Source organism: Phycodurus eques, chromosome 2 (genome assembly GCF_024500275.1).
Source record: "Phycodurus eques isolate BA_2022a chromosome 2, UOR_Pequ_1.1, whole genome shotgun sequence".
Lineage (NCBI taxonomy): Eukaryota > Metazoa > Chordata > Actinopteri > Syngnathiformes > Syngnathidae > Phycodurus > Phycodurus eques.
In genome coordinates this window covers 1,280,827-1,294,101 of record NC_084526.1, presented here as the reverse complement: position 1 = coordinate 1,294,101, position 13,275 = coordinate 1,280,827, and the positions used below count along the sequence as shown (strand labels likewise).

The following is a 13,275-nucleotide window of genomic DNA, read 5'->3' as shown; positions in this document are numbered from 1 at the left end:
TGACTTCTCTTAAATTTGAACGACCGCATCAACAGGACCCTTGGACGTTTCCTCCACTCGAAAGTGGAGGAATGCTCATCAAACACCCGTTTGGGACATCCCACAGGTGAACGGACTCATTGGGATCAGGTGGGTGCCGTGATTGCTTCCCTCAATTGAAGCAATCATTCACAAGCAGAGAGATTTCGTCTCTTCGTGAACAAGTGCGTGAGAAAATAGTCCAACAGTTTACGGACATCGTTCCTCAACGGACAATTGCAAGCAATTGAGGGATTTCATCCTCGAAAAGGTTCCGAGAATCTGAAGAAATCACTGCATGTAAGCGGCGAGGCCCAAAACCCACATTGAACGCCCGTGACCTTCGATCCCTCAGGCGGCGCTGCACCAAAAACCGACATCGATGTGTAAAGGATATCACCGCGTGGGCTCAGGAGCACTTCAGAAAACCAATGTCAGTAACGACAGTTGCGCGCTACATCCGGAAGTGCCACTTGAAACTCGACTATGCAAAGCCAAAGCCGTTTATCGACAACACCCAGAAACGCCGCCGGCTTCTCTGGGAAAAGTGGAAAAGTGTTCTGTGGTCCGACGAGTCCGCATTTCAAATTGTTTGTGGAAATTGTGGACGTGGTGTCCTACGGGCCAAAGAGGAAAAGAACCATCCGGACTGTTCCGGACGCAAAGTTCAAAAGCCAGCGTCTGTGATGGTACGGGGCCGTGTTAGTGCCAATGGGTAACTTACACGTCTGTGAAGGCGCCGTTCACGCTGAAAGCTACGTACAGGTTTTGGAGAAACATACGCTGCCATCCAAGCGACGTCTTTTTCACGAACGCCCCTGCTTATTTCAGCAAGACGATGCCAAACCGCGTTCAACAGCGTGGCTTGGTCGTAAAAGAGTGCGGGCACTGGACTGGCCTGCCTGCAGTCCAGACCTGTCTCCCATTGAAATCGTGCGGCGCATTATGAAGCGTAAAAGACGACAACGAAGACCCCGGACCGTTGAACGGCTCAAGCTGTACATCGAGCGAGAATGGGAAAGAATTCCACCGACAAAGATTCAACAATGAGTGTCCTCGGTTCCCAAACGTTGATTGAATGTTGTTCAAAGAAAAGGTGAAGTAACACCGTGGTAAACATGACCCTCTCCCAGCTTTTTGGGAACGTGTTGCAAGTTAATGATTATTTGCTAAAAACAATCCAGTTTATCAGTTTGAACATTAAGCATCTTGTCTGAAGTGTATTCAAGTAAATATAGGTTGAACATGATTTGCAAATCATCGTATTGTTTTTATTTATGTTGAACACAATGGCCCAACTTCATTGGAATTGGGGGTTGGGCATAGGATTTGATTTGGTTAACATTTGATATTTTTGCATGTTGTGGTGTGAAAGAGTTGCAGACGTGTGTTTTTGACACTCAAAATGTCAATTTGAAATTGGAAAATAGTTTTTTATGGCCTTGGTTTTATCGCGGTTTTGGCTTGATCTCGACTCACAAAAATCTTGGTCCTGCCTTGGTTACAGTGAGTTCCGGAATTAGGAAATGAAACAAGAAGAACGTGTTGGCGTTTTGTGTGTTTTGGTTTGTTTGTTGGCTGGCCGAAGGTGGGTGTGTGGGGGGGGGGGGGGGGGGGGGGCGCTGCTGCTGCTGCTGCTGCTTTTCTGGTGAAGTCATGATGACGGAAGTGACGACGTTGACGCTTCCGAGCCCAGCCGTCTTTTGACGACAGCTCTGACTTTTGACGTGCAAGCAAAACAAGATGCACTTCAGCTAGATGCGCGTGCAAAAGGACAACAAGATTGTTGCAGCCGCGGCGGCGACGAGGCACAAAAATGCACCGTTGACAACAACTTTTCTCCCCCCGCCCCCCTTCTTCTTCTTCTTCTGCTGCCTTTTCCTGCCGTCTGGACGCTGATTGGTTCGTGAAATGTCCACTGGACGTGTGTCAACTGTCGTTTTGGTTTGTTTGGGTTGTGATGCTGCACACTTTAGCAAACTTTTGTCGTCGGACGCTGTAGCAAGATTGCGCCCCCCCCCGCCACGAATACGTCGAAATACGTATGTTCTTGCACTCTGATCGGGTTAGCTCACCCGGCTAATTAGTGCTAGCCTCCCGGCACATTATTTGACTCCAGTTGCGTTCCAATGAGCTGCAGCGGGTTAGCCTGCTCGGCTAACAGTGCTAGCGTGTCCCGTTCATTCAAATGTCGCCACCGAACGTCCAACTTGTCCCCTTGATCACGTGGGGCCAGAGGTGGGTAGTGACGCGCTACAGTTACTCAAGTAACATTTTTCGATAAACTGTTCTTGTCAGGATACTTTGAATGCACCGTACGTTTTACTTTTACTCGAGTATTTGTGTGAAGAAGGATCGATCACATGACTTTGCGAGCCAATCAAAATGACCCATTTTGGGTAAAAAAAAAAAAAAAAAAAAGAAAAGCCACGAGAGTGTGTTTAGTCGGAAAAACAACAACAACAGCTTTGTCGTGCAGCTCCTAAATTGTGACGACCCAAACCTGGACATTACAGCCCACTTGTAACTTGGGAAAACACCTGGCGGTAAGTTGCAGATGTTTCTGTGGCACCCAATGCACGTGTTGTTGGTTTTTGGCAGTTACACGTCGAAATGGTGAAAATGCACCAATTTCCGGCCCACGTCTTCATGCAAAGTCAAGGTTGAGGTGTCCGCTTTATCTCAAATTCCCGTAACTTTTCCTCATCACATCGAATGTGAAAATAAAAACCCCATTGAGACTGAGGTTTCTTTTCAAGGGTGATCAATGAATTGCTGAATTTATGTTAAAATTGGGGGAAAAAAAACAACGGCCGATGCCGACACGCATCAGAAGTCCAGTGCTTAACGGGACGTGTGTTTGTTGTATTGCAGGAAATTCAAGTCCAAGCTCCAAAGTGTCCGCTATGAAGAAGAGAACTTTGTCTCCTCAGCTTGTAAAAAGGTACAGCCAAAACAGAGGAGGAAGTTGACTCGATATTGTCGTTATCGATTTGGTGTGTTCAACGCGAAAACAATGTGTTCACGTTTTGCAGCAGCGCTCCCCAGACGTGCAGAATCTTTCACCCCGTCTCGGTTCAAAGATGAACATTCCCGTTCTGAAATGTGATGACAGGATGCTGAACCGGAGGAACCCTGAGCTCCACGAGGAGCTGCAGATCCAGGCGGCGGTGGCGGCGGGCAACGTGTGCGTGGTGCGCAGCATGCTGCAGCGCGGCTACTCGCCCAAGATCCGCGACGCCAACGGATGGACGCTGCTGCACTTCTCCGCCGCCAAGGGCAAGGAGCGATGTGTGCGCGTCTTCCTTGAGCACGGAGGTCAGACGTCTTGGTTTTCCCCCCCCACCCACTAAGGCGGGGATTTACAAACGCGTCGTTTTGCAACTCAGGAACGCGTGAACCATTTTAATTCATATTTCACGTTGACTGAGGCACCATAGAGCCAATGTCACACCCCAAATACTTAACTTGTCTTCCCTTTCCTTGAAAGGGAAAAGTGCACATAACACACTTCAGCGAAATAGACCTGCTCTCAGCCCGGGTTGAAACGTTGTCCGAGTTGGGGCATGTCACACGTCTTCTGGAAGACCGTTCCAGATTTTAGCAGCCAGCGTGGAACTGAAACGCAGTTTCACTGTCTTTAGCCCTGACACCAACAGGAGACGACTCCCTCAGGGTCTCGGAGGGTTCATTTGGCCGTAACGTGTCAGACCTATTTGCTGCGAGACGACTTCATAGTTTAGCTGGAGGAAAGAGGTTTGTAACTGCGCCCGGATCTGTTTGACGCAGGCCCACATTCACCACCTCCCGTCAGTGACATCGAGTCGTGTCATCTGCCCAGTTGTGTTAGCATACCGTATAGCTGCATAGTAGCTGGCCCCATGGAAGCAAAAACAGATTGGAACAATAGGAATCCCAAGGTGGACCCCTGGGGAATCTCACAGGTCAGAGCATTTGGCCTGAGATGCAGTTACCCGTTTCATCCAAGTACGTCCTTGTCTTCGAGGTGACACGTCAACCAGTTCAGAGTAGCGGCAGAGATTCCCACCCAGTGTTCTAACGCATATAATAAGATCACAGCTCGCAGTGGTGGTCGTAGTTGCAAAGCTAGGTTAACTGTTAGCTTCTGTGATAACTTTACTGTTGTTCAAAGCCTCAACCCAAATTGGGCATTCACCTCAATCCGCTGCATGCACTACCGACTCGGCATCTGTAAAGCTGACAACCAAAGCACTTTATTCCCCTTTAGCGGACCCTACGGTGAAGGACTTCATTGGGGGTTTTACGGCGCTGCACTACGCCGCCATGCACGGGCGCGCTCGCATCGCCCGCCTGATGCTGGAGTCGGACTTTTGCGGCGACATCATCAACGCCAAGAGCTTCGACGGCTGGACGCCGTTACACGTGGCGGCCCACTACGGCCGCGATTCCTTTGTGAGCCTTCTCCTGGAGTTCCGTGCGCAAGTGGACCCGCTGAGCGACAAGGGCACCACGCCGCTGCAGCTGGCCGTCATCCGCGAGCGCTCCAGATGCGTTAGCATCCTGCTGGACCACGGCGCCAACATTAACATTCAGAACGGCTTCCTGTTGCGTTACGCCGTGAGCAAGGGCAACCACTTGTACTGCAGCACGTTCCTCAAACGCGGCGCCGACACCGACCTGGGCCGGCTGGAGGACGGGCAAACGCCGCTGCATCTGTCGGCGCTGCACGACGACGTGAAGTGCGCTCAGATGCTGCACGCTTACGGCGCCGACACCAACGCCAGGAACTACGAAGGACAGACGCCCGCTGCCGTTTCCGTCAGCATGTCCAGACACAGCAGACCGTGTCTAGACTTCCTGCAGGACGTCACCAGTGAGTACAGACGCACGCGAGAGCAAAACTACTTGGACACGTCTTGATCCATTAGGACCGCAACTAACCGTTACCCGTTAACTCGGCGATCTTTTTTTTTTTTTTCGATCAGTGAATCGGATGAAACGATTTTAATGCCCATCGCTAGTGCAGAAAATGCACATAATTGGCTATAATTCACGGACTGCTTTGGTCTGTAACGTCAGCAAAAATGTTCCAAAGTAAAAGCAGATGTTTGCAAATAGATTTTTGATTGACTTTCTGATTTTAAATGACAATATACGGTAAACGGCTTTGTTTACGACGGAAGAAATCTAATGCAGCAAAGAAAAACCGAAGAAGAGGCACAGAGTGACAGTTAGGGTCCTCCAAACTGAAAGTCTTCGTTCTTGGGGTGGGGAGGGGCTGCCCCCCCTTTTCTCGGTGGTTTTTGTTCATTTTTGTTACTCATTTTGCACATTGTTATCTCATTCAGGCGTTAGCCCCTGGTGGGGGGGGGCTGGCACGAGGGGTGACGGGGCGGGCGCCGGGCCGGGTCCCGGCACAGCTGTGCTGGTCTCCGGTCTCAACGTTGGCATCGCCGTATTTTGTTGTTTCACTCACCCGGTCGGCTGAGGCTCGGAAAGCGCGTCGGACGCCGCGCCGCGAGAGCCTCCTTTTGTCCAATATCATCTTGGCAAAGTGTTGCGCTGAGGCGACGGTTAACTTAAGACACACGCAAATATGTTTGCTGAGGGTCATTTACATCCAACGTAACGCAACGCGCGTGTGTGCTCAGGACGTCCTCGGAGCCTCCAGGACGTGTGTCGCATCAAGATCCGCCGCTGCGTCGGCCTGCAGCGGCTGCGTCTCTTGGAGGAGCTTCCCGTCGCCAAGGTCATGAAGGACTATCTCAAACACAAGTACTAACGCCGCACACGCCGGGACCTAGTACGAAGAACACGGAGAAGAAAAGACCTATGCAATGACTCCGCTGGCCTCGCGGAAGCTTCCGAAAGGTTGTCCCGCTCGGTCGCCGCCGCTGGTTGTCCGCTGTGCTGTCACAATGTAAATAGGTCACAGATATTTTTCTACATTTATTTAAATGCCTCTCATATAACTGTGCGTGTGTGTGTGTGTGTGTGAGAGAGATGGAGAAATTGGTTCCAGAAATGCCATGAAGTTATTTTATTTTGCTGATATTAAAAAAAAAACAAAAAAAAAAAAAAAAAAGATTCCTCTGATGTGCCAGAATAGTTGCCTCACTCTGTCACCGTGACAACATGAGATGTTCACGTGTGTGTGTGTGTGTGAGAGAGCATGTTTGTATGTGATTAAGAACCTGTGAATTTCTCAACTTTCACAATAAAACACAGGAAGTGGCCCATTTGATTTTGTTGACATGGAAAAGACGCAAAAGTGTGTGTACTGCCTCTGACATCCCAGAATAGTTCCCTCGTGGACTCTCACCTTGGCGACATGAAATGTTGCGGCGTGTGCGTGATGGCGAAACAATTCGTAGTGCACCACAGGAAGTGACTTTTGTTTTGTTGCCAATGAAAACGTTTACTTTAACAAAATCTTCCGACGTGCCCAAAGTGTCGTCGTCTTCTGTCGCCATGACAACATGACCTTTGTGTGTCTGAGCGCCCCTCGCAGTGTGAAATTGAATCAAACTTTTATCCTATTTAATGTCGCCCATGACTCATGCCAGTGCAGTGTCACCCTGTTGCCACAAGGGGCGCTGTTACACACAAAACGTCCATTACGTATTTCTGATGAAAATACCCATTTAATAATAAAGTGAGTTTTTGTGCTGCTAGACTTTAAAAAAAAAAAAATAAATAAATATAAATTTCTTTTTTTAAAAGAACAAGCGACAAGCTTACTGAATGTACACAACTTGCATATGTAGTGTGTGTGTCAATCACGCTAACGTCCACAATTTCTTGTTTAACACAAGGTCCCGACTTCATTGGAATTGGGGTTGTCCTAAAAATAGTTATGAACAACGTTGTATGCGTTGAACGTCTTTCACATCTCTGTGGAGATATTTTGGAATTCGGCGATAATGGAGGAACATCATTTTGAAGGCACTTCAGTCGGATTCAAGTGGTTTAGGGTTAAGCGTTGTCACGATCTCACTTGTGTTCTACGAAATCCAACGGTGTCCGGGTCGCGCTCTTATTGTGAAACACGGGCACCGGAAGCGCCCGTGTGTGACGTCGTGTCGCTTGTCGCGCGTGCGGAGCAGGAAGCGACTCAGGCTGCGAAATTCTGCTCGCGTCTTCGGCTTCATCGCGTCCGACTTGGGGGGCTCGGTGAGTGACTTTTAAGACATTAGTCATTGAACGCATCACTGAAGCACAACTGGCATAAGAAAACAAAGGGGGGGGGGGGGGGAAGAAATCTTCAGTTTGAGATTTCAGCCGTCGTTTGGCTTCCCGATGTCGCGCAACTTCTTCTTTCACGAGGCAGCGACGCATTCAGGCGAGGCTCGTTGAACGCATCTTCGGCGGAATGGAAAAGCCGACAAACTACGTGTGTCATCTGCAGCGTGCTTGAGGGGAGAGTGAGTCGCCCCGTGGATTGAAAGGCAGTTGTGTGTAAAATGAAACAAGCAAGGTCATCTTTAGTTGTCTGACTATTTCGGGAGATGTTTGCTACGGGGACAGATCTGTCTCAAAAAATCTTTACGTGTGTTTTTTTTTTTAACGTTGCGTGTGCATTTATCATTTGTAAATGTTCAGCTCTGCTTGTGAATCGTTGAAGGTGCGTTTGTGGATCAGCGGGCTCGCGCATTTATTGTGGCGACAAACCTCAGGCAGTTTCAAGTGGAAAAAAAAATCGCACGTGTGGGAAGCTCCTCCCTCCATCCGCGAGGTGGCAGTGTTGCTGTCTCCATCCATCCAATTTAGAGTCTCCAATTCATGCATGTTTTCAGGTTGCGGGAGGAAAGCGGAGCCACGCGGGCACCGAGCTCTTGAGTCGGAATGACGACAAAGGCGCAACGTAAACTCAAACTAAATCCTCGGAATTTCAGTTGGGTTGCCGTTTTGTCAAAAAGATTGAACGTTTTCGTTATTTTTTTTTTGTTTTGAGGGACGGGCGCGTAACCGAGACCGCTCGCTGGTCGGCCAGGCCTCGTTTTGAAGTATCGGGCGCAGAAAAGAAATTGTTCACAGTCGTCCGTCGTCGTGTTCACTGAGACGCTACGTCTCAAAAGCGTTCTCGGTCACTTCCGACGACGGGAGACCATTATTGTTTTGGGGCATACTTGGCGAAATAAAGAGGATTCTGATTCTGAAATGAATTTTCTGTCGCGCTCGCGGCTGGAAAAGAAAATCATGTGATTACATTGTGTGTTTATTGATTTGTTATTGTGTTTTTCTTTTCTTTTTGTTAGCGTGTGCGACTTTGTGCGTTCGCGTGCTTGTTGGAGTTGGTCGTGTATTTGCCTTTTTGACCTGTGTCTGTTTTTCTTTGTATGCGTATGTGATACGCGCGTTCGTGACCGCTCTTGTCCGCGCGGCGTCGTTTGTGCGCAGGTGCTCCGTGATCGGGATCGTCGGCACGAACGAGCGCGAGCATGAGCGACGCCGAAGCGGACGCAGCCGGCGGTGAGTCCCGCCGCGCTTTCCTCTCCTTCGGTTGACGTTAGCTTGCAAAGGGGAAGTGAAACCCGACCGGCGTCGCGAGGAGAGCCCAGCGTGCGCCTCGACAGCGCAAAATGCCGCCGGTTCGTACAGTTCTTCGATGCAACTAAGCTCTTCTTGAAATCTCGGCTCTTAAATTCATCCAAGGATTTAGCTCCCAACAAAAAGTAAGATTTGGGATTTGGGCGTGCACTTTGAAAGAGTTGCTAGTGTTTTTTACGGTCTCAGTCTCGGTCTCGACTCCTAAAAGTCTCGGTCTTGTCTTGGTCTCACGGAGTTCTGGTCGCGGGGCAAGTATTTGGTCTTGGATAGTGTAGACTCGAGCACAACAGTATCCAAAAGTGACATTGTTCAGACCAGAGCGCCCGTCCGTCCGTCCACTCTTTCAGCGCCCGAATCCACCTTTCACCGCCGTTTCTGGGGGGGGGGGGGGAAACCTCCCAATCTTTTCGAGACAATTCTTGCTATATTAACCCATCCAATTCACACCCGGGGGTTTTGGTGGCACACTCATCTGATTCTAAAACGGTTTTTGGGGTCCCCAAATCCCTCACGAAACATCGCAGTATGAAACCGTGTCCGATTTCAAGTCGGTCTACGACGGGACGAGGAGGCGTGACCCTACTTTTCCCAGGTCATCCGTTAGCCCGACAACAACAACAACAACACAGCGTCCTAGTAACTTTTGACAATGGAACGACTGTACCACAAATCTCCCAAATTTCACAATTTCCAATGTGCAGAATTTGGGATTTAATCAAACAGGTTTCTGCTCACCTTTCTCTGCCGGCGCACCGCACCGGGGTGATTGCAGTCCGGCTGAATCCCTGTCCACTCCTCTGTCCTTTTTATCTAATGCCCTTGCAGGAACACGTCGGGGTCACCGATTAAAGGAACCTGTGCTTTCATTTTATCCACCCTGCAATAAACACCCATGTTCACGCACAGACGAGTTATACAATATAAGCATACATCACATGAGTGGGCGCACGTATTTGTGTGTGTGTGTGTGTGTTAGCGTGGGCAATACAGTGTTTGTGTGTCTTTTGATCTGACCAATTGATGTGACGCCAGGAAGTTCACCTTCATCACCCCCTTCCTCCTGTTCAGGAGAAAATGAGATGGGGGGCGAGGCCCCAGGTCCGGATGCTAGTCCTCCGTGCCCCACCCTGGCCAGCATCCAGAGGGCATACGAGGCGGGCCAAGAGGAAACGGCAAGGGACTTGATCCGGCAGGCCGCCTGTGCGCGGTGCAGCGGCACGGTCGCCAATTGCGTCCACGTCGTGAGTGTTTCGATTTGATTCTTGCTCACAACACTAGCTGCTGTAGCAAAGTGTTAGCTTAGCATAAGCACTAGCTGCATTAGCTTCAGGCACATGCGTAGAACCCACTAGAACCCATCTAGAACTCACCTGGAACCTAAAAAGCGCCTAGAAGCCAACTAGTACTCGCCTCGTATCAAGCTGGAACCTCACCAAAACATACCCAGGACCCAACTAGAACCATCCTCGGACAAAGTTTAAAGCCCATGATGACTCACCGCCAACCAGCGAAAGCACAATTTAAAAGCACCTACAACCCAACAAGACCCAAGCTAGAACCCAGAGAGAACTCGGCTACAACCCAGCTAAAGGCCACCTGAAATACAACTAGAACTCACCTACATCTCAGCTAGTGGGCACTTAAAACACAACTCAAAAGCACCTGAGTAGCAAACTAGCACTAACCTAGAACCAGGCTAGAGCCCCACCAGGCTAGAGCCCCACAAGACTTAGCCAGGACCCGACTAAATCCACCCTAAACAAAACTTGAAGCCGAAGAGAACTCATTCACAACCCAACTAGTGGCCACCTAAAACATAAGTAGAAAGCACACAGAAGCCAACTAGCACTCAGCTAGAACAAAGCTAGAATCCCATAAGATCTAACCTAGAACCCAACTAGACCTTTTATTGAACAACGCTACAAGGCCACAAGAACTCACCTACAACCCAGGTAGAGACAATACAACAAGTCTCACCTAGAACCCAAGTAGCACTCACAAAGAAATGTTCCCAGAACCCAACTGGAACATCCTCGAACAAAGTTCCAAGTCCATGAGAACGGTGCTTCAACCCAGCCCGACAAAGCACAGAGAACCCATTTGGAACCAAAGTACAGTTAGACTTCAGCTAGCACCCACCTAGAACTCTTAGCATAAACACAAACTACATGAGCACAAGTTATAGCCTAACTTAAATACAAGCATATGTGTGTGTGTGTGTGTTTGTGTTTCAGGACGGTGTTCTGCGCGTGGTGTCCCAGTACGGCGATGCTCGGAGTGTTCGTTACCTCCTGCAGGAAGCCGAAGTCCGGGTTCCGACAGAAGTGTCGGACCAGAACCCGGCCGTAGTGGCGGCCCACTCTGGACACAGCGCTGTCCTAAGAATTCTGCTGGACGCCATCCCAGGTCAGAGGACGACTCCGGGATTACCAGTTGTAGGAGCAGAACCAGAATCACAACCGGTCCTCGTTTCAGAACCCACATCATGACCACAATCACTTGTCAGACCAGAACCAGTATCAGAACTGAGAGGGTCAACACAAGAAATTAATTAGATTATTTTTTTTCATTATTAAAACAGGTGTACGTCAGAGGAGGGACCTCTTGAACCTCCTGTTGTCCACTTCCTGTCAGCGTGGTCATGTGGACTCTGTCCGCCTTCTGGTTCAGGACTACGGCGCTGATGCCAAAGACAGCAACGCCAGCCACAGCGACCGCTTCACCGTCATCAGCGCTCTGCCGCTTTACGCCGCAGCGCAAGCAGGTTGACCATGTCAACGAGACGCATTGTTAACGACTAACGCTACTGACCTCGTCGACGAGACGCATTGTTAACGACTAACGCTACTGACCTCGTCGACGAGACGCATTGTTAACGACTAACGCTACTGACTTTGTCAAATGACGCATTGTTAACGACGAACGCTACTGACCTCGTCAAATGACGCGTTGTTTACGACTAACGCTACTGACCCCGTCAAATGACACATTTTTAACGACTAATACTATTGACCTCGTCAACGAATCGCATTGTTAACGACTAATGCTACTGACTTCGTCAAATGACGCATTGTTAATGACTAACGCTACTGACCTCGTCAAATGACGCAATGTTTACGACTAACGCTACTGACCTCGTCAAATGACGCGTTGTTTACGACTAACGCTACTGACCGCGTGAAATGACGCGTTGTTTACGACTAACGCTTACTGATCTCGTCGACGAGACGCATTGTTAATGACTAACGCTACTGACTTTGTCAAATGACGCATTGTTAATGACGAACGCTACTGGCCCCGTCAAATGACGCATTTTTAACGACTAATACTATTGACCTCGTCAACGAATCGCATTGTTAACGACTAATGCTAATGACTTCGTCAAATGACTCATTGTTAATGACTAACGCTACTGACCTCGTCAAATGACGCAATGTTTACGACTAACGCTACTGACCTCGTCAAATGACGCGTGTGTTACGACTAACGCTACTGACCACGTGAAATGACGCGTTGTTTACGACTAACGCTGGACTGATCTCGTCGACGAGACGCATTGTTAACGGACTAACGCTACTGACTTTGTCAAATGACGCATTGTTAACGACGAACGCTACTGACCTCGTCGACGAGACGCATTAATGACTAACGCTACTGACGCCGTCAAATGACGCATTTTTAACGACTAATACTATTGACCTCGTCAACGAATCGCATTGTTAACGACTAATGCTACTGACTTCGTCAAATGACGCATTGTTAACGACGAACGCTACTGACCTCGTCAAATGACGCGTTGTTTACGACTAACGCTACTGACCCCGTCAAATGACACATTTTTAACGACTAATACTATTGACCTCGTCAACGAATCGCATTGTTAACGACTAAGGCTACTGACTTCGTCAAATGACGCATTGTTAATGACTAACGCTACTGACCTCGTCAAATGACGCAATGTTTACGACTAACGCTACTGACCTCGTCAAATGACGCGTTGTTTACGACTAACGCTACTGACCGCGTGAAATGACGCGTTGTTTACGACTAACGCTTACTGATCTCGTCGACGAGACGCATTGTTAATGACTAACGCTACTGACTTTGTCAAATGACGCATTGTTAATGACGAACGCTACTGGCCCCGTCAAATGACGCATTTTTAACGACTAATACTATTGACCTCGTCAACGAATCGCATTGTTAACGACTAATGCTACTGACTTCGTCAAATGACGCATTGTTAATGACTAACGCTACTGACCTCGTCAAATGACGCAATGTTTACGACTAACGCTACTGACCTCGTCAAATGACGCGTTGTTTACGACTAACGCTACTGACCACGTGAAATGACGCGTTGTTTACGACTAACGCTGACTGATCTCGTCGACGAGACGCATTGTTAACGACTAACGCTACTGACTTTGTCAAATGACGCATTGTTAACGACGAACGCTACTGACCTCGTCGACGAGACGCATTAATGACTAACGCTACTGACCCCGTCAAATGACGCATTTTTAACGACTAATACTATTGACCTCGTCAACGAATCGCATTGTTAACGACTAAGGCTACTGACTTCGTCAAATGACGCATTGTTAATGACTAACGCTACTGACCTCGTCAAATGACGCAATGTTTACGACTAACGCTACTGACCGCGTGAAATGACGCGTTGTTTACGACTAACGCTTACTGATCTCGTCGACGAGACGCATT

At 48.9% G+C, this 13,275-nt stretch overlaps 2 protein-coding genes across 13 annotated transcripts in view; both read left to right on the top strand.

Moving 5' to 3' along the window:
• The first annotated feature begins 421 nt into the window (after positions 1 to 421).
• On the top strand, positions 422 to 6,233 carry asb7 (ankyrin repeat and SOCS box containing 7). Of its 7 annotated transcripts, none has more exons than XM_061700478.1 (5): positions 422 to 1,114; positions 2,893 to 2,962; positions 3,054 to 3,336; positions 4,268 to 4,873; positions 5,652 to 6,233. In XM_061700478.1, the coding sequence occupies exons 1-5, from the start codon at positions 1,032 to 1,034 to the stop codon at positions 5,780 to 5,782; spliced, it is 1,173 nt and encodes a 390-aa protein (XP_061556462.1). In that variant the 5' UTR covers positions 422 to 1,031; the 3' UTR covers positions 5,783 to 6,233. The 7 variants fall into 7 exon arrangements, with proteins under 7 accessions (XP_061556462.1, XP_061556503.1, XP_061556453.1 ...); XM_061700519.1 differs by having other exon boundaries at positions 1,046 to 1,114; positions 3,134 to 3,336; XM_061700469.1 differs by lacking the exon at positions 422 to 1,114 and adding an exon at positions 1,638 to 2,060.
• Positions 6,234 to 7,098: 865 nt separating this feature from the next.
• The window catches only part of lrrk1 (leucine-rich repeat kinase 1), a 32,049-nt gene continuing 25,872 nt past the window's right edge, over positions 7,099 to 13,275 (top strand). For 4 of the 6 annotated variants that reach the window (XM_061704403.1, XM_061704411.1, XM_061704374.1 and 1 more), the window contains exons 1-5: positions 7,099 to 7,173; positions 8,401 to 8,472; positions 9,619 to 9,791; positions 10,785 to 10,956; positions 11,132 to 11,314. In XM_061704403.1, the coding sequence (XP_061560387.1) occupies positions 8,442 to 8,472; positions 9,619 to 9,791; positions 10,785 to 10,956; positions 11,132 to 11,314 (559 nt within the window). In that variant the 5' untranslated portion in view covers positions 7,099 to 7,173; positions 8,401 to 8,441. Of the gene's footprint in view, positions 7,174 to 8,400; positions 8,473 to 9,582; positions 9,792 to 10,784; positions 10,957 to 11,131; positions 11,315 to 13,275 lie in introns of all 6 variants that reach the window. The other 2 variants (XM_061704383.1, XM_061704394.1) reach the window with 2 other exon arrangements.